This window comes from Hirundo rustica, chromosome 3 (genome assembly GCF_015227805.2).
Source record: "Hirundo rustica isolate bHirRus1 chromosome 3, bHirRus1.pri.v3, whole genome shotgun sequence".
Classification (NCBI taxonomy): Eukaryota; Metazoa; Chordata; class Aves; order Passeriformes; family Hirundinidae; genus Hirundo; species Hirundo rustica.
Window position 1 is genome coordinate 747,535 of NC_053452.1, and position 27,107 is coordinate 774,641.

At 42.8% G+C, this 27,107-nt stretch overlaps 1 protein-coding gene across 3 annotated transcripts in view; it reads left to right on the forward strand.

Moving 5' to 3' along the window:
- The first annotated feature begins 477 nt into the window (after positions 1-477).
- MAP4K3 (mitogen-activated protein kinase kinase kinase kinase 3) overlaps positions 478-27,107 on the forward strand; it is a 59,764-nt gene continuing 33,134 nt past the window's right edge. For 2 of the 3 annotated variants that reach the window (XM_040058023.2, XM_040058024.2), the window contains exons 1-13: positions 572-696; positions 8,625-8,682; positions 10,749-10,839; positions 13,651-13,715; positions 15,896-15,951; positions 18,386-18,433; positions 20,326-20,368; positions 21,021-21,093; positions 23,394-23,525; positions 23,800-23,862; positions 23,944-24,025; positions 24,123-24,233; positions 26,747-26,822. In XM_040058023.2, coding sequence (XP_039913957.1) covers positions 586-696; positions 8,625-8,682; positions 10,749-10,839; positions 13,651-13,715; positions 15,896-15,951; positions 18,386-18,433; positions 20,326-20,368; positions 21,021-21,093; positions 23,394-23,525; positions 23,800-23,862; positions 23,944-24,025; positions 24,123-24,233; positions 26,747-26,822 — 1,009 coding nt within the window. In that variant the 5' untranslated portion in view covers positions 572-585. Of the gene's footprint in view, positions 697-8,624; positions 8,683-10,748; positions 10,840-13,650; positions 13,716-15,895; positions 15,952-18,385; positions 18,434-20,325; positions 20,369-21,020; positions 21,094-23,393; positions 23,526-23,799; positions 23,863-23,943; positions 24,026-24,122; positions 24,234-26,746; positions 26,823-27,107 lie in introns of all 3 variants that reach the window. The other variant, XM_040058025.2, reaches the window with a different exon arrangement.

A 27,107-nucleotide genomic window follows, 5' to 3' on the forward strand; every position in this document is an offset into this window, starting at 1 on the left:
AGCTGTGCGCGCTGGGACAAGGAGGGCTGGGTTCCCACACACCCAGCTGTGGGCAAATCCCCTGTCCCAAACCGGAGAGCCAGAGATGCATACCAGGGAACAGGGAGGTCGGTCCCCGGTGCACCGGGGACAGCACCGCGGTGTCCCTGGGCTCCGCTGCCGCAGCGGTCCCGGGCACGGGGCTCGGTGAATGCGCTGCACCCGCAGCCTCCGGCCGCACGTTCCGGCGCTGCCTCAGCGGGAGGGCGCACCGGGGTGTCGGGGCGGGGCGCGGGCGTTCCCCGCTGCGGGCGGGGCCGTGAGGGGCAGACTCCGCCACAACCCGGCCCGTGAGGGGGAGGCTCCGCCATGGCCCAGCCCGTGAGGGGCCGTGAGGGGCCGTGAGGGGCCGGCCTCGCGCACGCGCCGGAGGTGCCGCCCCGGGACGAGGCGGGCGCTGCCCCGCGCCTGCGCGCTGCGGCGGGGGGCGCCATGTTGGCGGGGCGGGCTGCGCGGCGGCGGTGAGCGCTCGGGGCCGCCGCGTTCGCTCCCCGTCTCCGCCCGGGGCCCGGGGGGTCGCGGCCGAGCGGGGCCTCCCCTGGCACCATGAGCGGCGGCGGAGGCGGGCGGGTGTGCGACCTGTCCCGGCGCAACCCCCAGGAGGACTTCGAGCTCATCCAGCGCATCGGCAGCGGCACCTACGGCGACGTTTACAAGGTGGGCGCTGCGCCGCGACCCGGCGGGAGTGCCGCCTGCGTCCCCCTCTCCGCTGCAGAGCGTCCCGCTCCACCGCAATCTGGGAGGGCTGCTGTCGCCCGGCGGCGTCCCCGGCGCTCCCCAGGGCGGCGAGGCCGCCCCCGTCCGGCGGGGTCTGCCCCCGGTGGGCGCCCGGCCCTGCTGCCCCCGCTCCGGCCGCGTCCCCAGCGCGGCAGGACCGTGCCAGGGGACGACCCCCGGGACGGGCGGTGCGGGACCGGCCCCGTCCCGGCTTCCGGCGGCCGCGGAGCCGCCCCGGCCCTCGGCTCCGGTCGCTGTTGCTGGGCGCCGGCTCGGGCGGCTGGGTCACGGCGGAGCTTGGGGGTCGGGTCTGTTCCCGGTGTGCGGGGAGCTCGCCCGCTCGCTTCCAGCCCGAGTGTCACCGTCTTGGTCCCGGCTCCTGCTCCCGTCGCCGTCTTGTGTGGGAATGCCGGTGTGCAGTGTCGGTGTGAGACGTGAGTCGGGCCGTGTGCAGGGCGAACTGGTGTCCTTAGCATGAGAGTCTTTCAGGATTCCCACCTAAGTTCAGCAAACGTAGGCGAATCAAAGCTAAAGCAGCTAGTCATAACTTGGCGCTTTTTTTTTTTTTTTTTTTTTTTTTTTTTTTTTTTTTTTTTTTGAGGGCCTTTACAATGCACTTTGTCGTTTTTCTCTGCTCTGCCGGTGTATGTTGTTTATGTATCCAGCTGCTTTTTGGGCTGTGGCAGCCTCTCCGTGCGATAGGATGACACTGGTTGTTACCTGCTCTCGTTTGGCCTTGGAGAAGAGGGGAGAGCTGAAGTTTGTCGTGTGCAGCCTGATAGAAGCATTGTTTGAACTGTGTACTTTCCGAGCATCTTCTGGCCTGTTTTTGTCATCACAGGGTGTGTGTGTGTTTGAGGAAGCTTGTATTGGTCGGCAGGACTGTAGGGAAACATGCAGAGCCATTCCACAGTTTGAGGTGCACAGAACTGGTGCTGATGCTGCCTTTCACTTCGGGTGAATGTGCCCAGAATGAAGTCTTGTTTGGGTTGGGCCGATTTTGGTTTAATCTCATCTATCTTAAATGTCATGGAAGTTTCAGGACCTAAATCCTCTTGTTACTGCACTCTTGGTGTGCTAACTCCTTGCTTTATTAATTGTTTCATTGAAAGGGTGTTTTGTGTTGTTTGCCCCACCTTGTCAGCTTTCTTTGAGTGTTTGTGTGCTCTGCTTGGACGTTTGGCTTGCCCAAGTCTACTTGCCTTATGCTCTCGGTTTTTGTTTTGCTGCAAACTGTTTTATGTTGTGTGTGTCTCTTTCTGCTGCAGTTTTTAATTGGCATATTGACTTGGATACCTTATCAATCTGGATTTTTTTTCAGTGTTCTGTGTGTGACTTGATGGATGTGAATTAACCAAGTCAACGGTCTTTACAGCTTCCTTTTAAGGACGTTACCTTCACCGAGTTTGGAATACTTATGTATGCATGTGAAACCTGTTAAAGGTTTGTGAAGGTTTTCTTGATGTTTATCATGCTTAGATTGCAGTAACCTTCAGTTTGGTGCTCTGTGAGTGGCCAGTGTTTGGCACTGTTTGTGACTTCGCCTTGCGTGAGGGACGGAGTGGATTTGTTGCTGCGTACAATGTGCCTGTACCAGCTGAGATAGACGGTGATATAGCGGCACCAGGATACACCAGGCTGGTAGTATAGTTATTTCTTCTAGATGAGAGGTAAGTGTTTTCTGATTAGATTGTCAACCCTGTAGGGAAAATGAGAAGTGCTTTTCTCTTGTCTGGGTTATTGCCTGTTTCATTCTGAGGCAAGGTCTTGCCCAAGGGGTCTTCAAGGTGGAGCATAAAACTAGCCCCAAAACAATAATGAAAACCAGTTAATTTTAATGTGACTAAGAAGTAGTAATATTTTCTGAAGTGTCATCCGATGCCTTATCTTGTGTTCATGAGTGGTTTCATAAAGACCCTTTCTTTTGCTTTCACCTGTAGGTGAACTTTGAGGTGGATGAAATAATTGTGTGGAGCTGAAATCAGCTGTGTGCTCATTTCAGCAGAGTGGTTCCGAGCACTGTGCCGTACTTGGGCAGCTCCAAGCTGTAATCTGTGGTTTTGCCCCCTTAGCAGACAGAGCCAAGTAGGAAAGTGTTTCTGCTGTTAGCAACCAGGGATTATTGCCATAATAAGCTGACAGTCTTGTTATGTCGAGTCTTGCTAAATGCTGGCTTTCTGCAACCTGCTTTCCTGGCAGAGCACTGAGGAGCTGCATGCAGAGCGGAGTGACATCTACTTCTCTTCCTCTGTTCTAGCTGAACTGAACTAGAGCAGGGCATGGTTTAAATGTTTGTTTTGTTTTTAAAGAATAAATGATACCTATTAAAGAAAAGAGGCAGAGCTGCTGTTCCGGAGTTTATTGATTTTGATGTAAGAGCTGGTGGTGGGGGCTGAACTACGGAGGTTGGGAGGGAGGATGTGGTCAGCTGGATGCAATCTTGCTGCTGTGGGTCCTGCTCTCCAGGCTGGGATCTGGAAAGGGACATGTCAGTGCTCTGCCCCTATGGAGCCTTGGCTCAAGCCAATATTCTGCAACTGTCTGCACTCCCACCAAAGTTCAGCTTTCAAAAAGGCCTTGGAGCAAATCGTAATGGATTCATCGCAAGAAAGGTAATGGGTAACTTGTTCATGCCATTAGCTCTTTAGCAAGTATTCACAATCAACAATAGCATGTATATTCTAGCTAGCACCAGTGCAAATTTGTTGTAGGAGATGAAGTGTTACCTGAATTCCTTAGTTCTTCACGTACTCCTTCTGTTCCTCTGGGTTTTTTTGTGTTTCTGTAGTTCACTGTTGCAAATAACTTAATTGTGTAAGGTGGTCAGCAAGGCATAAGAGAAGAATTGGGGTTTATTGGTTGTGAAACAGAGATAATGTTCTGTCCTGCTCAGTTTCAGGAAATATTCCTGAAGTCAGATGAGGTAGTTGCTTCATTTTGTTTGCTCTGCATTTCTCCTTCTCACATTTAGGAAGACTTTTCTGTTTCTTGCTTTCTTTTCTGTTTCTTGCTGTGAACTTGCCATTCTAACAATCCCTAGTCCCAGATACTCTGTAAGTTGTGCCATTCTTTCGAGGTTTGGGTCACAAATGCTTTCCCTGGGTTTTTTGACAGAAATTGTGTTGTTAGGTTTCCTGTTTGACCCCATCCCTGTGCCTTTGGTTTTGGTAGTAACTGCACAGAGTTTGGGGGTATTTTCTGAGGTGATTGTAGGTCAGTTTTGTTCATGTGATTAATTTATATCACAGCATATCTTAAAAAAAAAAAAAATCATTGCTTTGGTTTAATAAAGGTTGAACTTCATTTGTCATCTCACAGGTCATTTGTCTGGTGCAGGTGGAACCTTCCAAAGATTTTCATCACCTTACTGAAAAGAAGGCCCTTATTTTGCTGAAATTCAAACAGCTGTGATAATTAGTGAGATGATTGTTCCTGCAGAAGTTATCTATTATGCTGTGTTTGCCTTTTTTTCAGTTCTTTTTGGCACTTACGGCTTCAGCCAGATAACAGATGAAGACAGTACAGCTCAGTGGGGTGCACTTTGTTTGAGGTCTCATTTTTCTAAAAGGAAAGCCTGGTTTTTGTCCGCCAGCCCTTGGACAGAGAGGTTGGTTTTGGTGAGGGAAGTCATGCATCCAGCAGCTTAATGCCTCATGCTGAGAACTCAGAGTTCTGTGGGTATCTCTGGAGAACACCTGGTGACTGTTTCTGCTTTCTGCTGCCATCCATATTTTGGGGTGTCTGCTTGCTGATAGAGCTTCTGTGTGTTGCTGGAAGAGAATGTGTGCAGCTCAGATGAACCTGAATTTTGGTGAACTTCAGTTTCAGTGTCCTCTTCTCTACATGTGTGTGCCCTCTTTCCTGGGGTGATCCACTCGGGCATCAATTCTTCAGCTTGCTGATTCTGAGATGTTGAAACTGTGCTTTTTGATATGCATTTTAATCTGTTCTTCCTGATTGACATTACAGCTTTTGAAGCTTCTTGAGTTTGTTGGGAATAAATGTCTGTGTTTTGACATCTTTCTGTTCAGCTTTAATTGGTTTTTGGAGCTTGTCAGGCAGGCAGGGAGGGGGGTGGATGTTTTGCCATCCCCTTTTAACTGCACTGAATAAGTGCTTATAGGGTTGAGTTTCTGTGGTTTCCTTAACCAGTAATCTGTACCTTGCACAGAGGTTTTTGTTTGACATCGACTTTATCAAAGCATTGCTTTCTAAAATGGTCATTCTGTTGGGTTGTGGTATTACACTTTCTACCAGAGTGTGGGAGCTAATTATTTTTAGCTGGGGAAGTTGTGAGGGTTTGAGAGAGGCCGAGGTGAAGGGCTCTGAGGGCTAGGGAGTCGCTTGGGTGCGTTTTCCTGTAGAGCAGAGCTAATCAGGCTCAGGAAGCCTCTTTGTGCACTGGGACCAGTTTTCCCATGGAGTAGTAACCTGTTTAGAAATCATTTTGTTCAATAGTTCACACAGGAAGTGGTCAAAACCAGAAGCCCCTGTCTTAGACTTTTGCTTTTTGGCTCAGTTGCAGCATTATATGCTTTATATTATCAGTTTCCATTTGAAGGATAAACAAAGCCTGACAGTTTTTAGCTTTTATTTCTAGTTGGTGACCATTTTTTATATAAATTTTTTTATCTGATATCCTGCTGTTGTCACAGAGCACACTAGTAATAATTTCCTGTTTAATTAGGTAGTGCGCCTTCAGCTTGACCTAGCAGTTGGTGGAATTTTTGCAACTCCTGCTCAGATGGCAGTCTGGATCTCTGGAAGAGTATCATTCTTTCAGCTGCTGATAGAACTAGCATCCTTCTACAGTTTTCAAGAGCAGACATTCTGTAAATGCTGTCTATGTTTGGTAAAGTGTCCGCATGTAGATGCGGGCGTTGTAGGCTCTGGAAAATCTTTATTTCCATTGACGCAGTGAAATCTGCGTTTGAAGGAAGGAGTTGAAGGATCCTGCTCCTGGTGGGTGCTGTAAACCTCAGCATCACAAAGGATGGGACTTCGAGCACCTAAGGGTCTAAGTGGTAACAAAAAGTGAGCTGGGGTTTTCTTACCTGAGCCTCTCCAAAATTTTAGTTGCATTTTGTCAGCTCAAAGGTACTTGTTTGAAACCATTCTTTACCCACCTACTGCTTACTGATTTTCCAGTCTCAAACCCCATAAGCAGCTGGCAATTTCAGTGGGATTTTCCTGAATAAAAGTCTTAAGACAGTGTCCTCCACATTCTGAGGTGCTGTGTGGTACATAATTAAGCACCCCCAAATTCAAGGTTAGAGCGAGCTCCAACAGCTGGTGTTGAAAACCATACTTCAGTCCTTCTCAGTCTCTCATTCCAGTGAGGTTGGAGGAGGAATTGCTTCACAGCTGATGATCTGAAAGGTGTTTGAGATCTAGTAAAACCTGTCAGGGGTACCCTGTTCTCATCCCTAGCCTTTACAAGGAGCCCTTGTGCCACTGCAATCAGAATAATCTTTCTATATACTCAGATTAACAAAGACAGTTCATATTCCTGCTGTCGATAACACCTTCAATGCTGATAACCCGAATGGAACAAGATGCAAAATTATAATTTATACAGATTCTCACCTTGGAGTCATGTTTTTTTAATCTATGCCCTTAAGCACAGGGTAGCCTGCTGTTGCTGAAGGCATTGGTGGCCTGCATGAAATCAGAATTTCTTCCTCCTTTCTGGCTTTCATAAGCCCAGGAAAACCTTCTGTCTTTCTTTCCTTGCCCTGGTACTCTGCAGAGCAGAGTGACCTATGGGGCCATAGTCAGTGACACAAACTCCTGACAGCTGGACCCAGTATTGTTAAAAATAAATAAAACAAAAACCATGAGCAAGGTTTCTGAGGCCTGTGAAATGTTTCCATCCTGGCTTGTGCAGGGCGTGTAACTTCAGGATCTTCTCACTTGTATCCACTACAGTTGTATCTCATCCATCATCTTATTAGCACAAGTTGCCCTAAACCAAGTCTGTAAGTGTTAATAAGACTTCCCGATGATCACAGGTTTTGTTAAAGCTTCAGTAACTTTTCTTGTTTGTCTTGGAGGTTAAAAAATGCTGATGTTTGATTTGTGAACATTTTGCTTCTGTTTGTTTCTCGCTGTGAAGAGAATATATTGGGAACAGAAATAAGGAGGAAAAATCCTAGCTCATGCTTCAGTAGTGGCACTTTCTCATGTGTTGCTTTTATTTTTCTGGTGCAGATGAAAGGAACTCATGTTTTTGCTGTTCTTAATGTCTGAGTGTCTTTTTTCCAGCAGTGATGGATGGAAACATTACTGCCATTGGTGGGGTGGATAAATAATGACTTAGAGGGAAGGCTCCCAGAGAAAATTTATTTGTTAACTGTTTTTTCCACAGTCAATCAGGTTTGGACTACTCCTTGACTTTCATAGGATCCCCACGGGTCTCAGAATCTCTGCCTGCAAATTACTTTTGAATGCCAGTGCTCCAGCATTGCTGCAGTGTTGCCACATCAAAGAGTAGTGAGAGGTTTGAGATCAGCTGTCCAAGGAGTCAGCTGAGTAAATCTCTAAACACAGGAATACTCTCTGCATTTATTTCCAGACTTTATTCTTGTTTACCTTTTATAGTCTTAGGGGTATTTTCCCCTCGCTTTTGGTTCCGCAACAAGGTCCCAAGCTGTCATGTAACAAACCTTGCACATACTTAGTGAGTCCATAAAAGGTCTGAGTTCCTGACTTCCTGAAGTGACTGAAATGAGACTGTTAGCAGCTTACAAGGCAGGTCCCTGCCTGCATCTGTAGGTGCTGTAATTCTGGCCTTTGCAAAAGCAGGCTCTGAGCCCCATGTAGGGGTAGTGTGGGCACTGCATTCTGTGCTCCTACAGGTACCAAGCCTCCCCTGGGGAGAGAAGAGGCTGCTGCTGCTTTTTGGGTGCTGGGAAGCAGCTTTACTGCCTTCTCTCCATGGTTGGGTGGTTCAGGGGCACAGAAATGCTCTGAAAGCCCTGGGCAAATGGCTCCTTGGTTTTCAATTAGAAGTCAAACGGTACAGCTGTAGAAGAGAAATCATTTTTACAGTAATTTATGTTGCTTCTTAATGGCTTTTTAAAAATGCAGCTTCCTCTGTTACTCAGTAGACCCAGGGCCTCGGCAGGACAGAGCTCTGTTGGTCAGAGCACGGTGCTAATGACATCAGGGTTGTGGGTTTGATCCCTCTGTGGGCCATTCCCCGAGGAGCTGGGCTTGATGATCCTTGTGGATCCCTTCCAATTCAGAATATTCTGTGTGTGAAAATTCAGTGAAGCTCCTGAGTCATTGCTGCTGCAGTTGGCTGCTGTGTGTCTGAAGGGAATCTTTTGAGGGGAATGCTCCCTAACTCCTTTGTTGCTGCCTTGCTTTTTTGAACCCTTTGCAGCAAGGGAAGGCTGCTGCTGTTGTTGTTGAATAAGGTTCAAGGGGCCTTGCATGTGGCAAAATGGGGAAGAAGAGCTGCATTGCTCACCTGGGAGTCTTGCAAGTGGCCCCACACACTGCAGGGCACAGCTCTGGGTGGCCCCTGGGTGCCCCTTGTGTGCTGGCAGACCCACGTGTGTTACACCTGCTTTTCAGTCTCAGTGGTTGGTTTGTTTATGGGATTTAATATGGAAGCACAGTGTGGTTGAGGACTTTCATAATTAAAGTGTTGTGTGCCATTGTAGTTTCCTGAGCAGACTTAAAAGCTCCAGCTCTCAGAAGAAATCAGCTGTTCAGTGTTCCCCAGCAAGTGGTTCCACTGTGTTAAACTCTTGTGTACCTCAGTTGTTCTTTGCTGCTGTCAGAACATCAGGTCAAGAATGCAGAGGTGGGTGCTGCGTTCCCCTCTCTAAATACTCCTTTTTTGTTTTGTTTTTTTATAGGCTCGAAATGTCAACACTGGTGAGCTTGCAGCAATTAAAGTAATAAAACTAGAACCAGGTAAGTGGTTTCTTAATTGAAGTAGGCCAGAGAAACTAAATATTTTTGTGATTAAGATAACAATTGTACAAAATCAAACAAGTCCACTTATTGAAAGAAGGGATAACTGTTGACTTCTGGTATAGGGAAAAATACCCTGTTCTAAAAAAAATCATGACAAACAAGATGTAGGAGGAAAAATGTAATTGAAAAACAGTTAAGTAAAAGCTGATTAAAATGTCACTGGGAATTGTGGAGTTTTATGTCCTGTGTTTGACCCATGTGTTATAAAAATTTCTAGAACAAAGGAAGACAGCAAGGCAAAAAGAACTGGCCTGGTAAAAAGAGTAGAGGAAGAACTAAAAAGAAGGGTGAAATAATAGCTGAACATTAGTATCCGGGAGTTGAGTACATTTCCTGAAAATCTTTTGGAGGCTCTGATTAGGACTTCACTGTCTGCTAGATTTATGCTTGCCCTGTGCTTCTGTGGTGACTTCACACAGCGCATGTGCCCTACAGACCAGTTCTCAGCCTGCAAAATCTGTTTTTTAATAAGAGTAGGCCTGTTGAATAGGACTAATCTGGGAAGTGAAGCATCCAGACTTTTTTGTTTAACTTCTAACTGTTGGTGTTCCATTTCCAGATGTAATGTTGGGTGTGTGTAGTATTTTAACTACCTGGTTTGATCCTTAAGGTCTGAGGGCACGAAGGGAAAGAAGGCATTAGTTTTTTCCATTTCTCCCCCCCTTACAATTCTGGAAGTGGTTAGAAATGTTGTGTTTTGACAGTGCATACACATTTAAAAGTTCAAGACAGGACAGTATGTTACTAGGTAGTTCAAGAACTATATGTTAATGACACTTCGTGACACTGCAAGTGTGATCTCAGATGCTCCTGTCCAGTCCTGCTTTGTTTTTATGTCATTTCCCATTGCTGGAGTCCTTGGCTGTGGGTTATCAGTGCAGCAGAGCTGAGCATGAGCCTGGGGGATCCCCGGCAGCTGGGGATGGGTGATTGGCATCTTGCACTTCGGTCGTTTCTGGCAGCCTTTGGGCAGCTGAGTGGTGATCAGAGATGGCCTTCGGCTGCCCTGTGTAGGAAGTTTTGCAGATTGCAGGGTTAACAGTGTTTAGGGACTTGCTTTAAGGCTTTAGCGACTTTTATTTTGGATGCTGGTCGCATACTGGAGGAATTGTGTCCTTTCAGGGAGGTCCATGTGTGAAAGTAAATTCCTCTGTTCTTTAGTGTCTGTGTGTTTGAAAGTCTAGCCAGGAGACAGGAAACCAGCAGCAATACACTACAGATCGATGTTGACTTGCAGCTTGTGATTTGAAATTTGCTGTCAGTTAAATAAAATACATGGGAATATCGTATTTCTGGTTGTAAATAACTCAATGGACAGGTCATCAGTATGTTAATGTACTGGGAAAAAACGTAAAACATTCCCAAAAGAAAAACATCTCGGCTGTGTTTTCAGTTTCACACGATTTTCTCAGTGTGCACATCTGGTAAGAGCCTTTAATTGAAAGGCATGGTACCAAATTATGAGATTCAGGTAAATGCCACCCCTGTGTCAATGTTTTCTGGGTTACTGAGTTACTCACAGTCCATAAATTCATGCTTTTGTGGAGTCTGCTGAAATGTTGCAGCAGCAGCTTACTAGTGACTGGTTTTGGTTTTGTTTTGTTTTTCTTTTTTGCCTAGGAAGATGAGCTAACAAGTGGGCATGTGGCCAAAAATAGCAAAGTTTTGTTGTGTTTTTAAGAACGCAGGCTATTGGCAGGGCTTATGCAGATGGACACAGTGGGGTCTCAGGGAAAATAAGGACTTGAGAAAGAGCTATTGCCAATATTGTAAGAGCTATCAGCAGATGTGTGGTCCATCTGTCCCAGAATGAAACTTAAGAATACTGTTTCCTATTGCTAAGCCCTTGCTAATAAATACTGATTTACAGCTGATTTATGTCTGTGAAACTTGAAAATAATTAGTCTTAATTACTAAGAATGTTTATTTTATAAACATGTGCTGAAAGTTAAGATGTGACTGTAACCCAGGCCAAAGAAAATACTCGTTCTACTGCATTTCAGGAGAAGATTTTGCTGTTGTGCAGCAGGAAATCATTATGATGAAAGACTGTAAACATCCGAACATTGTTGCTTATTTTGGCAGCTATCTCAGGTACAGTTTGTTTCTTTTGTTCACTTAAAAATGTGTCCCTATCCCTTGGTAAAGGACAAATCTATAAGGTGGCATAGGCAAAATATAATTTACCAAGTATTATCCACTTGTGTAATTTTTTCATTCACCTTCAAATCTGTTCTACTTACTACAGTGTCTCTCTCTAAATAATCTTTCTTCCAGCAAAACTGTTCAGTGACCACCTAGTCCTGCTTTCTTGCAAATGAGTCGATGCTTAAAAGCTTTCAGTTTAATATATAAGTGGAAAATTAAGCAGAAGTATGAAGAGTCTGTGTATCCAGTATCTTTTCAATCTGTTTCAGTAGAATGTCTGTTTTTCCAACATGTGAACTTCTGACCAGAATGTGAAGGTTTTTGTTTGTTTCTGGAGGTGAGGTCATTTGCATTGTAGAAACGCTGACAAATGTATTCAGTTGTCTTACCAGCTTCTTTTTTTAACCAGTCATGGTGGGAACACATTGCTCAGTACAACTAATAAAAAGCTGCTTCTGATGACTTTTAAAATTTTCATGTGGAAACAGATAGTGCACAGCTACTTGTTGTTGCACTCAAGTTTCTTTTGCATTTTTGTATTGAAACGCTGCCTCTTCTCCTGTATTCAGGCTGGAGGTGCTTTTTCTTTAAAAGAAAGGTTTCCCTCTTGTCTCAGAATATCAAAGTATACCTTTGAAGACCCAGAATTAAATTTTAGCAATTATGCTATATATTTTGTCACTGTCTTGCACTCCTCCTTGGTTCCCTCCTCTTTCTTTGGCTTCTTTTTTGTCTCAATCAAGTCACTGTCTTTGAGACCTTTTGTCATCTGACCTTTTGTTTTCCAAGCATATTTCAGTGCTAAGAGGAATAAGAAAAATACCATTATCCTATACTTGCTAGTCACCAGCATATTGCTCCCCAAGGATTTCTCCTGTTTGTGTAGGGATTTTTGAGCCAGTGACATTTTTGCCTTCCTGTTAGCCTGGGTGTTAAGTTGCAGGCACTCAGTGGTACTGTTGATCCTGTCTCTATTTTGCTTGCTGCTCAGGCCATATGCTCTGCAGAAAGAGAGGCTCTGCACTGTTGCTCTTGGCTGTGACAGGGATCTTCACCTGTCTCAAAGTGCTCAGGCACAGTGATAAAAGGCAGGATTGGAAATGAGGAATGCAGTCACCTCTTCTGATCCTCTTATGTTCTTTTTTGTTTGTTTGTTTTCTGTAGGGCTTTTGCACACTGGGAAGTGAATGCCCAGTAAGCAAAAGTGAGAATTTACAACGCTTTAATGCTTCATGTCTTTTACTCTGTGGGTGCTCTGCTGCTGTCCCAAGGCTTCTGGGAGGGTTCTGGCTTCTTCCCGTTTCCGCACTGCTGCTGCTCTTGGCATCAAACAGAATGCAGCCACGTGGGCCCACGAGTCCAGTGCCCCTAAGGTGTCCCTATCTGAGTCCTGCATCGTTGTGGGGAACAAAGAAGGGACTTGGAGATGTCTCTTCAGTGCTTCTTTCTTTCTCAGTTTTCTTGCACGGGTTGTCACACTGCCTCTGTGTCTGCTGTTTCAGTGGAAAGCTTTAGTATGATTTCAAGCAAAGCTTTAATTGACCCCTTGAAATTTATGGAGGTAACAATCAGAGAATTCTGCTGCTTAAAACTCCTGTAATGCTTGGACAATACCTTTCCCACCCCTAGAGGAAGCAGCTGGGAATGTGGCTGTGAGGACCATGTGCACTCTGGATGTAAAAGGGGAGGGCAGCCAAGAAAGACAGTTCTCCTTGGAGCAGCAGCTATTCTCTGCTGGTGAGAACACTTGCAGTTTGCAGCTCAGGGAATAAGTTCAGCGCTTCCAGCATTGCCTTGCAAAAACCCTGCCACAAATGTCTCAGCTGTTCTAAGAGAGCCTTGTGAGTGCAAGACACCCAAGACCAGGTCATCAGGAGGCTGCAGAGCAACCATCAGTCTTCCTTTGGTTCTGCTCTGTTACTGTCTGCTCTAATGTGGTTGTTTGGGATGTATTTTTTTTCCACCTGAGTATTTTGATGGCCAGGAATGACTAGGCAAGTCCCAGATTTTTTGCTCTTCACGGTGCCTTTTTGTGGCTGCATGTCTTACCAGTGAAAATTAGAGTGGAAATAGAGTTAATGGCCATTAAGGAGGATTCCTTTGAATCCTTCAGCCCGTTGTCTATTCTGGGAAAGCACCTTTTGTGGAGGTACAGTGAATCATACTGAATTGATTCCTTTAGTAAGGGAAGGAGAGCTAAATAACCCCTTCTGACCCTGCCACCAAAAATATCCCGAGGTGTTTTTGAAGGAAAAGGCTTTATCTGAGCGAGCACTTACCCACAGCATGGGCTCTGCTCTGCTTAGCTTTGACTGAAGCACTAGTTTCGCTTAATTTGCTGTGAAAGAAATTTGGTTGAGAGATCCCTGGGGCTCTTTGTTTTGTATTTGTTTCTTGTTTGTGTTAACTCCTATGCTCTGAAAAAAGTGGAGAAGTGAAAATGAGGAAGAAATAAGAACCCACATCTGTTTTGTCTCTACGCTCAGAAAAGTGTATTTCAACAAAAATCAGCGTGAATGTTTCGCTAATCCTGTTTTTATTGCTTCATTAAAGTAGAATACTTTTTACTATTTCATGAGTTGCTATTTAGATGGTGAAGTGTCACATAAAAACTAAATTACACTCATTATTTGACTTATTCTTTCCATAATCCAGAGCATGTTGTGTTGTGCTTTACAGTGTTTGAGTCCTCTGACTTATCTTGTACAAGTCCTCTGCAAATCTGACAGCTAATGAATGGTTTTGTTCACTCCTTAGACGAGACAAGCTATGGATTTGCATGGAGTTCTGTGGAGGTGGCTCTCTACAGGATATTTATCATGGTATGTCAAGACTTTATACCTTAAAATCTAAGTACAGCTTATTTTCAAAAATTGAAATGATTGCAGTGTTTTGTAATTAGAGAGGAGGAATCCTAAATTTAGTGTCCATAATAATTCATTGAGGGTCAATTTTAGTTTATGGTTTTTACTTAATTGGTTTGGGTTTAGTAAACAAATTAGTGGGGTTTTTTTTTTAAGCAGCAGTTATTTCCATCCTTCAGGGACTCATATGCCCACCGCTGCTTTTCAAAGGCTGTAAAATTAGATGACAGTACATTGTAAAAAGAAGAAATTGATGTCTTGATGTGCTGTCTTGCTTCTCAGCCATTTTGTTTCTGAGCTTTTGAACTTTGTTTTAGTGTAATCTATACAGAAACCTAGGTATGTGGATTGATTAGCATGGATGCTCTTGTCCTTTGTGAACTGTTCCAGTGTTTGTACACCAGTAGTTCCATGAGGGTCTTTCAGGTTTTTTTAGGTTTTTTTAAGCTGGATGTGTGGCACGTGAAAAGCGAAGGTGGTCTGTTTGCTTTAGGCTTGGCTTCAGTGAGCAGTCAAAGAAACAAGGGCTGTCTGTGAGTCTGTTGGACAAGGACAGGATCAGTCAACGGCTTGCTATTTTTTGAGAGACAAAATCAATTCTGGAGGACTTTTTTTACCCTAGAATTAAGACCTTTTTAGGAAAGGAGTGTGCTCTAAGTGAGTAATGGCTTTGGGGTTCTCAGGTGATGTTTTTTATTGAGGAAGTCCATCTATATTCTAAATTGTGAAGATTTTACGTAAGCAGCTTTTTACAATTACCTTGGCCGCAGTTAAAAGAAGCACCAATTCACGAGTTCCCGCCATGTTCCTGTCATAGTCCTTTGAGTGTGGCCTTGGTGATCCTTTAACTCTTTGCTAATTTTGAGAAAAGCACCGTGTTTAACAGGCTTTGTTTTGTGGAACACCTGTAGCGTAGGAAATGAGCTCATGCCGCATAAACGCCTGAGCAGATGTCTCCAGGAGTGGCTTCCCCTTGCAGCTGATTTTTGGCTTCTCTGCTGGTAGTTAGAGTGGAAGGTTCTTTTCTGGTCTTTATTATGTTTTAAAGAGTCCTATTCCAATTGAGAGGAGGCCTCTGTCATCTCGAGTCATTTAAGTTAATCAGAATGAAGTTTCTCAAAACAGAAATAGGTGCCTAGATACGCCTACCGTGGGTTCCAGTATATATAGTTTTGTGTGGGTTTGGAGCTTCTCTTTCAGAAAAGAGAGGTTGGATGGAGACTTACTTTGAAGATGTGTTGCATGATACTGATATTGTAGAAGATAAGCAGTTAGATTCTTTAATCTAGATTCATTCTTAACTCTCCACTCCTTCAGTGTCCTTTGAGAAGCTTTATCCAGCTTCTTTGTTTTCTGTGCAAAACCCGAAAAGCTGACAGTCAGGACTGCATTTTCTGGTCTTAAACCCCTTTAATTTCAGGATCAAAGTCCAGTGAGTGGGACATGAGTCACAGACCATTCCTTGCTTGCTGCTCACTGTTTGGTTTGTGTATTTGCTCAGAATTTAATTGTTTTCCTCTAAGAGACTCGGGTGAAGTTGGACCCTCGAGGGAGAGGAGGACTCCTCCTTCCCCTGGGAAACTGCTGAGCCTGCTAACAGGGGCGGTTTGAGAAGGTGCTTGGTGTGGCAGGCCCTGGAGCAGCAGTGCTGACAGCTGATTTCAGAGAGAGGCTGGGAAACCGGAGGGAACAGTTTCTGTGGCAGTGGGAAGGGAAGGATGGAAGGAGAGAGCAGGTCACAAATGGTACAAAGAGCTGCCCAGGGCTCAAAGGGGACTGAACAGAGTTGGCTGCAGCTCTGAGTCACTGAGTTGAAAGTCCAGCCCTCTACAGAAGAACACAATGGGTTTGTTCAGGGGAAAGAGTTAGGCTTAAATCATTACTTGTGCTTCTTTTCCCTCTTAATTACTCTGAGGTTTAAATACAGAAGAATTAGTGGCTTCCATTCCAGCAGTACTGGACATTTTTGACTTGAAAAACTGCTGTGGTCTTTGGGATGCTCAGTCTGGGGTAAAACTAAGCACATTTACTTAGAGACTCAGAGTGTAAGGTCCTATCAGTGTGAATGGAAGTAATTGATGTGTTTGGTGTATGAATTTGATTTTGAGATTTTATTTTCTTTTTCCCTTCCATTTCAGTGACTGGACCACTATCAGAGCAGCAGATTGCCTATGTTAGCAGAGAAACACTACAGGTAGTGTCTCCTCAGGTTCTTGTGGCTGTCTTTTAATACAAAACTATTAAAAGTTAAGAGCAAAAGCTACAAATAACATGTGATGCCATGGAAATCTGGTCATTGGGTGACACAGCATTTTTCTCAGACTTTTGAGGAGGTCCCATATTAAAGCCTAGAAATTTGTATAATTGCATAACCTCAAATTACTCTGGACCGTTTGAGGAAAGCTCTTGTCATCTTCCTGCTATTAATTTTATATTTGTTTTTAAAAGCGGGGGAGAGCAGCGTGTTTTCTTAATCCATATTTATGGTATAAATTAGTTATTGCACGTTTGAAGGAAAGTTAAAACACTCAGTTTTGCATATCTAATAATTGACTTGTGCCAGTAAGAAAAAAATTGCCTGTGTGCTTGAGATGTCAAAGGTAAGGCCGTTATCCTCTCCTTGTGGGTGTGCTAGCTCTCGTTTTTCTTTTCTAAATTACAGGTTCAGTAGCGCAGTAGAACTTAACCAGAACCTGTTTTTTTGATGGATGTCTTGCTTCTCTGTGAGAGAGCAGTTCTTGTAGTGAATTAAACCTGTTGAGTGCCATCATCAGTGCTGCCTCTCTCGCTCTGAGGATAGCTCTGTTCCAAGCCATGTCCCTTGGTGGTCACCATCTCCCTCTGCTGTGCCACAGACTGTGGCCTTCTGACCTACAGGATGTGGCACTTTGTTTTACTTACAGATCGGGCTTATGGGACATGGGAGCGTTAAGGGGTTTGAGTCGTTAAACCCTTTTGTTCTTAGACAGCTGTAGGATGGTTTGTGTTAGAGGAGGCCTTTAAAGACCCCCCCTGCAACGAGCAGGAACGCCTTCAGCTGGATGAGCTTGCTCAGAGCCCTGTCCAACCTGACCTTGAGTGTTTCCAGAGATGGGGCATCCACCACCTCCCTCTGCAACCTCTTCCAGTAGTTCATCACCATCATTATAAAAGAATTCTTCCTTTGATCTGATCTGAATCTAATCCTTTACTTGAAAACCATTACACCTTGTCCTGTCACAGCAGACCCTGCTAAAAGGTTTGTCCCCATCTTTCTTACGAGACCTCTGCACGTTTGCTGAGGATGCCTTTGATCCCACTCTGTATCAATAGCGGAGATAATTAACAGTCTTGTGTGGGACCCTGGACATTGAGCTTGTTTCCCACTGCTCTCTGGATGCAATCATTTAGCAATTCCTTACCCACCAGATAGTCCATCAGTCAAATCCCTGATCTTCTTAGATATGGAGGAGTGGAATTTATGAAGCCGTTTATTTGCGTGGGAACGTATCTTGGTTAATATGTGTAAATTGTGTGTGTGAGAAAAAAGCTTAATATTTTGTATTATCTAAATGACCTATTTTTCTATATTTTAAATTGTCTGTAAATACATGTTTATGATACTCTGACCAAATATAATGCATGTAGTTTCAGATATCTTGTTGCAGCTTATAATGGAGCACCATTTTCCTAAGAGTCAGAGATACAGGCTACTGTCTGTCCATTTGTCCAACATTAATTTTGCCACCGGTTTCCATGAACCCAGAGTCTCACTTGGATGCTGAAGTTAACATTCAGTCTCCATATATAGAAGCCCATTGAATCCTCCATTTTCAAAAAATACTTGCTGTCCGTTTTGCTGGAGTACGTGAGACTTGATTCTGAAAATATGAATCTTGTAATTACGACCTTCAAAGTCATTGTCTCCAGGCATTCAGTTTTGAAAATGGTGACTTCACATTCTTCCAGGGCAGTGGTAAAAGTGTGTGAAATAATGACTTTTGTATACCAGTAGCATCCTGAGGTTTAAAGAGTGTACGTGGGGCTCTTCTGCCTAATGCCAGTTGTTGCGGTGGTTTGGTAGATGCTTTGATTAATTACACTTTAATTTTTTCAATCAACTCCCTGATGGCTTGCATTGAACTGGCAAAAAAATAAATCTTGACGTGAATATTTCCATGAGCCTTGTGGAGGTGCATGGTCACAGAGCAAGGAAGATGTTTGTGTGTGATTTTTAGCCCTGGAAGAGAATTTTAGAGATAAGCCTAGAGTGTCCAAAGTGACATGGTCTCTGATTTGTCATGCAGGGATTTGGTTTTATAGGATTCTTCCAGAATTTAAACTTGGCTTCTAACTTGTGTTCAGTGTTAAAATGTTTTGCTAACTGTTGTCAGGAGCCAGATAAATGTCTAAATATCTTTATATAAAGACATTTAGGTTTGCTATTTTATATAAAGATATTAGATATGCCGCTACATCTATTGAATCTGTTCATTTACAGCAGATTACACTGAAATATAAAAATGGTCTTCAGTCAGTGAGTCATTTACATGATTAAGTTGGATCCTAAATATATGTGGTAATTAAATAAGAAATGTATGTCAAATGAAAAATGTTGGACTAAATTACTGTTTAAATATTTTATGCAGGGACTGTATTATCTTCACAGTAAAGGAAAAATGCACAGAGATATAAAGGTAAGTGAAAACTAAGGGGTTTTTGGTGCTTTTCTTCACAGTACATGCGAGGAAATAGTTGGTTCTTTTCCTTGGAGCCGCACATGCTGTTTGTGTGGCCCCGTGGCGTGAAATGTAGCCATCAGCTGGTCTGTTCAGATTGCTGTCAGGCTGTGTGCTCTGTGCAGAAGGAAGCTCTGCTCTTCACACAGCTTTTCCAGGGAGCTCCCTGTACCGTTCTCTGAAGCAGGCAGCGAGCAGAGCTCTTGCTTTGGCTCCTTGCGTGGTGCTGAGCAGACTGCAGGGCAGAGGCTGCTGTTCTGTGCGGTTCTCTGAGACTGCTTCTGTCCCCTCCCTCGCAGGCTAAAAATAGAGAGGGTGCTGCAGATCAGGCTATTGGTACTGACTTATTGAAATCTCCGTCTCAGCAAAGCTACATCAAAAGTGGCTCGTTCAGACTCTCACACTCTGTTATAGTTTCCTCCTGGTGTTTCCTGTTGACTTTTTGTTCCTGAATTTTTACTAGCTAGTCTTTCCAAAGCCCTTCCAAACCTGGCAGGCTCCCTCCTGGAATTCTGACAGTAAATCATCGTATTCTTTTGTGGTTTTGCATGCTGTTGGTTTGGCTGGTTTTGGCTTCTTTTTTTTTCCCCAGCAGCTTCAGCTGTAGTTGCCTTCATGCAGCCTGATTCCAAGTTGTTCTCAATGGCCTCAGAAAAATATTTGGGTTTTGAGCAATCACAGAAGGAATTTCTGAATGAAAGATTACTTCAGGCACCAAAATTAAAATGTTTTCCACTATACTTTATAGAATGCTTGTGAGGATACAGTGCACAGGTATTTGTTCAAAGCAGAACTGTGCCAATAACAAATGCTTACGGTGCTTACATGGAGGCGATTTTTTTTTTAAATAAAGCTGTTCTCATGAGCGTGGAAAAGTACTGTCTTCATCTGCAGATTGCCTGACTGCTGAACTGTGTTTGCTTCCCTCAGTAGCCAAGTTCCATGTTTAGAGTACCTGTCCTGTTAGCTTGAGAGGTGAACAAGGTCAAGAGCGTGTAAGCAGGGCTGTTGCGGCGTTTGCCAAGCTCATTAACTCTGCTTGTGCAGCCTGGGCCAAGTTAGCTGCCTTTTACTGCAGGCCTGACTTTTGCTGCTCTGGGAAAAGCCGTAATCTGTAAAAACACACGTGTTTGGCGGTTCATCTCTGCTGCCCTCCCATCTACCTGACGGGCAGTGCGGGGCTGACAATTGGAGCTGTGCTTAGCCAGCTCTGACTCCACTCAGCTCAACCTGTACCTGCTTCCAGCCTTCAAATCAGCTTTGTTCTCAGTCCTTTTATCTTGTGATTTTGTGATACAAACCTGTAACCTGCTCTAGGTTGATTTTTGCTTGTTGAGCTGAAGCGAGTGGAACATGCAGCCACACAAAAATGACCTCTCCAAATCCAGCATGAACAGAATCTGTTGCATAAGGACGGAAGTAGCTTTGCTAAATGCTTGATTATTGAGGCAGGTCCTTAAGGCTATAAAAGAAAATGAAATTGCTTCCACTTTGACCTTTTGAGTTCCTGTTTCCTTGGAGTCATTGTAAATAGACAAAAAGTAAGAATTAATCATCGCAGGCAAATGCTGTTTACTGAGAGGTTTTGTGTGCAATGCAAACTCTAGTGCCATAGGCTAAACTAAAAATTAATGAAAAACACTGTATATCCGAGGAGATCTTTTTAATAACAGAATGGCAGCTTGCTAATTTCACAGACATTTCCTTGATAAGGATGCAGATTTATTGAACACAATCCTTGCTTTGTGTTTGGCCTCTAATTTGCTGTAAGATCCCACATACTTCTTTTTTTAATGTGGTATTGGAGGAATCAGCATGTTTTAATTCAAGTAAACTTTTCTTTTTTAAAGGGAGCAAACATTCTTTTAACGGATAATGGACATGTAAAATTAGGTGAGTTAATACATCTTAGTGCTAAAAAATTAGTATTTTTACATGCTCTAAGAAGCAGCATGCTCTGTTTTGTTTAATGAGGTGATGGTTCATGTAAGGATTTAGTGAATATAAAAATTCTTTTTATCTTGCTGGCAGTATCTAACTAAATCATCCTATTAGTATTTAGGATTAGTTGAAGTAATTTTGGAACAGTGAGGTAAAAGACCTGATATTGTCAGGGAAAAATGAAAGTCAAATCATAGGTTTTTATAAATTTTTAATAAAATCTACCATCCAGAGTCGTTCAATGTGAAATGTACCTGGAAAGCTTATCTGAAAGAATCTCTTTGTTAACAAATATGAGGTGTTCTGTCTTATTAGAACCCTTCATGTGCCTGTTAGGTCTTCTGTGCCAGCCTCCTGTTCCTTGTGTGCATGAGGGACATTTGTGTGCATGTTTGGCAAGTCACTGAGGGGAGCTGACCAATGGTATCTGAGACAGACCAAGTTTCTGTTATTTGCTTTTGTTATTTGTTCTTTTGTTAAATATTTCCAGTATATTTAAGAACCTCTTTACAGCGGGGAAGCCAAACTTGTGTTCATTAACAGTTAATTACATCAAATCACTTGTTAACTGTCATTTTGTTTTTGCCTTTTTTTTTTTTAATAGCCGATTTTGGAGTATCTGCACAGATAACAGCTACAATTGCCAAAAGGAAATCATTCATTGGCACCCCATATTGGTAACTGTGTTTTACTTGACCATTAATATAATGGTAACACATGTAAAACTGTTGAAAAATCGTGATAAGGGCCTGCTCTGTCACTTCCTGGGTAGACTAACCACTAAAGGCTGTGTCAGACTTTCTGGTGGTCATATCTGTGTTACTTATTCCAAATCCTGAATTAGCTGAGTGTCAGAGAAAAGGCTTTAATGCTCTGAAAACTTGAAAGGCTGTGTAGTGCCATCACTGTTGACTAACTTATGTTAATTTACTTAAACCTAAAAACTAGCAGCAATTTTGCATGTTTTTAACTTTGATCTTAAATATTTTTTTATTCCCTGATTTTCCATGTTGGTGTTTTATGTTATTTCCCCTCCAGCCTAGATACAGCTTTTCTGCAACTTTTCAGTTGATGAATTTCCCTTGTCTTCACAGATCCACAGACTTCTGCCACTTGTGAACTGTTTCTCTAAGCCATTTTTTCCCTTATTTACCTGAACTGATTGAATTCTGTGATACAGTTCTATCTGTACTGCATCTCTGTTTCTCCCCATTAAACTAGTGTGCATAATTTTTCTTATCTGAAGTTCTGCCTTTCGTTTTATCCTTTTCCTGCTGGAAGCGATTGTCTCCTTTCACCTTGAAGTGAATGAGACACATTCTCCGCTGTAAACCAGCACTTTTGTCATATGTTCCACAGACAGATACTGAAATTCTGGAGTCTGACAGCATAGTAGGTGCAAGATAAATATATATATATAATGGAAAAAACCCTATGTTCAAGCATTGACTTGAAATAGCCAAGAACAGTATTTTTAGCATTCTTCTTTACACCAAGGCTTCACTTCCCTTTCAGAATAACACAAACACCCATCAGTCATGATTGTGTGATTGGTTTGTGTCTCTTTCCCAAGTTGTCTGGGTGACCTCAGTCCTTTCAAATTGTGCCAGGCTTCTCAAATCACCTTAAATAATAACTTTGGAAGTATTATGTGGGTTAAATGCTGATGAAAAGCATCGGTTGTTCTTTGCAAAGCTGCAGAGATTTGAGAGCAGAAGCAAGGAAGCAAGATGTTTGAGATTGCAGAGAAGAGATTTTAGGTGAAACAGGCCATGTGAAGGTTTTAGTGGTCATTAGATCTATGTGTGTCTCAGGGCAGGTGAACTGCAGTGCTAGTAACCCTTCCATGGGAATGTTTAAGCCGTGTTCCCCCTCTCCTGTGCTAACTCCCTCATTTGTGATTTAGAGTGATTGGGATTTTTAATGAACTCTGGAAGAAATGTATCCAAATATGGTTTAGTTATGCAAGCCTGAAGGAAGTTCTACCACCAAACCTGCTGATGTTTTCTGCTCTGCAGATAAGGAGTAGAAAGGGCCCTCAAGGGTCATTGAGTCCAACTCTTAGCCCTGCCCATGACATCCCCAAGTGTCACGCCACGTGCCTGAGATCATGGTCCAAACACTTCTCGGGCTCTGGCAGCCTTGGTGCTGTGACCACAGGATATCTGTATTTGAGTAAGGAGTCTGTTGAGATGCTGCTTGCTGGTCTGCTGGAGCACTCTCTAAGTGACTTCACCTGTGTTACATTTATTGAGTTATTTAGTGCTGCTTTTCAGGTGATCTGGACTGATGAAGCTCAAAGCTAAGAAATACCAACGTGTTGGCCACCTTGTAGGGCTACATGGGACAGTCAAATCCATTAATTCACTTTGGCTGTTCAAAACACATGACAATTCCAGCTGAATCATTTCCTTTAGGTATTCCTGTTTATGTGCCAGTTACGTTTGTTCATTTTTGCCACCTGCAACTGTGAAACCACTTTGTTGACTTAGAGGTCACCTGACGTGAGTGAGACAGACTTTACAGACAAGGAGTGCTCTATACAGAGGTGACAACGAGTCTCATGCTTTCAGGATACAAGAAAGTTGACATTTTATTGCTGCTTCTCTTGTTAGAATTCTCTTCTTCAAGCTCAGTGGCTCACTTTCTGGGCAATATGCACATTTGGGGATTCTGTGGATTTGATTGCAGTTGAATAATTATACTTTGGTTGTTGAGTAGTATTTAGTGTGAGACAGATTGATTTCATCCACTTTACTCCTAAATGACCATTTTAGAAACTATTACTTACTAGAAGATGACTGAGGGAAACTTCAGGTGTACGTTGCCTAATTTTTTACACACACACTTCTGTGTGTGTATATCTATGTATACTGTGACCTTAAAGTTTGAGAGCTTTAGAGAAGAGAGTACTGTGTGTACAAAGAATGTTTGATTTGCGGTGAGAAGTTTACTAAAAACATCTTTCACCGTTCAGGATGGCACCAGAAGTTGCTGCAGTAGAAAGGAAAGGTGGCTATAACCAGCTCTGTGATCTGTGGGCAGTTGGAATAACTGCAATAGAGCTCGCTGAACTTCAGCCACCAATGTTTGACCTACATCCAATGAGGTTAGTAAGGGGTTAGAGCTTGCTGGGTAAGTGCAGCTAATGAAATAATCCATCTGGAGAGGTGGCTGTGTGTGCTTGTGGGTTTTGGGTGTACTGCAGAGGCTGCGAGTGCTCTGAGTGAACAGGAGAGAAATTGTAACAATTCTGGTGTATAAAATCCTGGTTGGGTCTCTTAAACTGATGGGGTTTCTTCCTGCCTGTTAAATAACGTGTTTAATAATTTATCTCACGTGTATTGCAGCGTAACTGCAGAAATGCTGTTCTTTATTTCCAGAGCACTTTTTCTAATGACAAAAAGCAACTTCCAGCCTCCTAAGTTAAAGGACAAAATGAAATGGTAAGTGCTTTTTTTTTGCAGTAGATAATAAATGTACTGTATTGGGAGATTGATTTTAATGTTTTGCACTTGGTTTTACAGGTCCAACAGTTTCCATCATTTTGTGAAAATGGCACTTACAAAAAATCCTAAAAAACGACCTACTGCTGAAAAGTTGCTACAGGTATAAATTTATGTATGAGGTTTTTTTAAGAAGTTATAAAATTAAAATATGCTTATTATGAGTGGCTAGAATTTTACTCTCTGTTTCCCTCTTTCAGCATCCCTTTGTTACCCAGCCACTCAATCGAAGTCTTGCCATCGAACTTTTGGATAAAATGAATAATCCTGATCATTCCACTTACCATGATTTTGATGATGATGATCCTGAGGTAGGAATATCTTCTAACCATAGAATCAGATAAAGTTTTTGTTTGCCAGTGAAGCTAAATAATAGTGACTAATCGAGGCCTGGGATTTTTTGTGATCTGGGATAGTCTCCAGGCTTGCTTTTACTTTTAGCTGTGCTGCTCTGTCACTCATACAGGCACTTAGCAAAAGTCATTATATTTTTGGGAAGGGAAACTTGAAGAGAAAGAGATTTGAATACTTCAAAAGTTTATTGCTGTTCTTCAACAATTTTGAGACAGTAAGTGTGGTCTGCCTCTCCAGCCCTGAGTTCTGTCATGCATTCTGCTGTGTGTTTCTTTGTTTCCATGTGCAAAGAAAACATTCATAAAAATAATTTTATCCCTGTGTAGGGGAGAATGGTCCTGTAGTTGCTTTTGTTCAATGGTTTGATGTTTGTTTTTTGCAGATTGTATTTTCCCATCTTCTAATACTCCGAAACTTGATTTCACTTACAGTTCTGTCACAGAGTTTCTGATTTTCTGCTCAGACAGCTGGGGAGGAGTAGTCTGCTTATTTAAGATGGTGAACAGCACAGGACTGAAGTGTTTAATAAATAAAAGAGATAGATATTCTGTTACTTCATCCTGTCTTCATACTTTCTGCACGTTAGTGAATACTTTTCAAATGTTTATAGTTCCCTAACTGATGGCCTTTTTTTTTTTTTTTTTAAGAAAAGAATGTAATCCTTTTAACACAAATGCCATTGATTCTTTAATTGCATATTTTTGGTTCTTTTTAATAGGTGAACTAGTCTAAAAATGCCTTCAGAGGAAAAGAAGCTTAAAAGAGGCAACTAGTTTAAGGGACTAATTTTCAGATTTTACAAGTTAAATGAGCTTTTACCCCCTTGAACAGCAAAGCTGACTTGCACCAAGTCTTTCTTAAAAGCTAAAATAAAAAGTGCGGAAAGAAGCCAAAGTGAAATAGATCATTTTTTGTGTGATGGAGTGCAGTGCTTACACACTTTCTAAGTGAGGGATAAGATTGCTTTTGAGACCTGTGCCACGATGGAAATTGTGCCCAAATGGCTTTTGTCAGGAAGTTAACCTACATTCCTTTGTGCTCTTGCACAGCTCAGGTGTCAGGTGTTTGTATCAGCCTGTTGTCCGTGCAGGTATTTCAAGGTGACTTGAGGACTTTGTCCTCATGACAAAGATGAAGATTTGATCCTGAACGTAATTCTGTGGTCATGGAGAAGGTGACAGGAGGACAGGCTCTGTCTGTAGCGCAGCACAGGCATCTGTGTCGGGGTGCAAGTGCTCACAGGTGAAAATTCCCCCTGCTCCTGGTCCAGATGGGCTCCTGGTGCTGGGATGCACGCGCATCACACACAGCCAGGCAGTGCCTCTTCATGAAAGATTATAAATGAGCACCTTTCAGCACGTGGTAGCAGATCAAACCTTGACATGCCAACTGTTTTCAAAGCCCAGAGAGTGCAGGATAGACAAAACGGATCTGTGGAAGGGAAAGATGGACACAGGCTGTGAGAAACTGCTGGTGGGAGATGTGGGGGACAATACATCCACGGTCTGTAAGTCTCTCCAGTTTCAAGGAAGAGCAAAGTGAACAAAAACGGGAGGTGAAACACCCGTGTACACGTGTTGGATCCTAGCAGGAATCAAGGAAGTAGCATGTGATGAAATGGCAAGAAGGGAAATCATGTTTGCAGATAGTATTTGAGGAATAAACAGAGTTTCTGGGCTAGTCATGACTCTGTGAAAGCTCAGCAATAGTATCAGTAACAAAAGGGTGATTCACAAGCAAAGATGCTCACCGTGAACCCTGGGGCAATGAACAAGGGTGCAAAATGCCCCCACATTTCTAACAGAGCTTGCAGTGATGAATGCAGAAAGAAGAGACAAAATCCAACAGAGGCAAAAAAAGGCCAGGTCTTAAAAGTGCAGAACACTTCATCCTGTAGAGAAGTAAATGGAAATTCAGGGAAAAAATAGAGGTGGGATATAAATGTGGAGGTGAATTTGTAGAAATTTTGCTATCTCTCTTGCCACACAGCACAGGAGTACCAGGAATACTCCTTTCTATTCAGCTTTGAAAAGCTCAGGTAGATTTTTCATCTGCTTAAATAACGGATGACATTTTAGAAATCAGTTTAAGTTAGAAGCTGGGAAAATGATTTTGGTATCTGATGGAATGAAATCTGCCAGTAAGTCAGATTTAGTCTTGCTGCTTAAACTGAATGGTCAAAAAAGGAGATGATGTATGAGCCAAGATAAATGCTGGCCAGCATTAGCTTTATTTGCTCAAATGCAGTGTCTAAAATCCCATATACTGGAGGCACTCAACAGTTACAATGTCTCCAAATAATTCTAACTTTAATATATTAAAAAATGCATGCAATCTTTACATTTAGCTTTCACTTGATTTCTTTTTTTTTTTTTTTTTATGGTATGATGAAGTTTGCTAAAAACTATTGTACAATACAGGGTTTCAATGAGTATATTTTGGTATTAAATATTTCATTTTTCACTTCTAGCCTCTTCTTGTGCCTCACAGAATTCATTCAACAAGTAGAAATGGGAGAGAAGAAAAGACACGCTCTGAAATAAACTGTAAGCATGTGCAATGTGACAGTATGATGTATTTCCTCATTGACATTATTTCAGCTGGTATTTTGGGTGTCTGACATGCATAGAGACAGTTTTAGTGACACATAGGAAAATAAAAGCTTAGACTGCTTCACTTCAGGATACAGGTTCTGTAAAATCTTTGTGTACACCCTTTGTCAGCACTTCAGCAGAGTTCATTATTGCTTCATCCTAATTCAACAAGACCCAGCCTGAGCTCTTCTGAGAGCTGATTGAAATAGTTTCGTGTGTTACACCAGCAAGGATGTT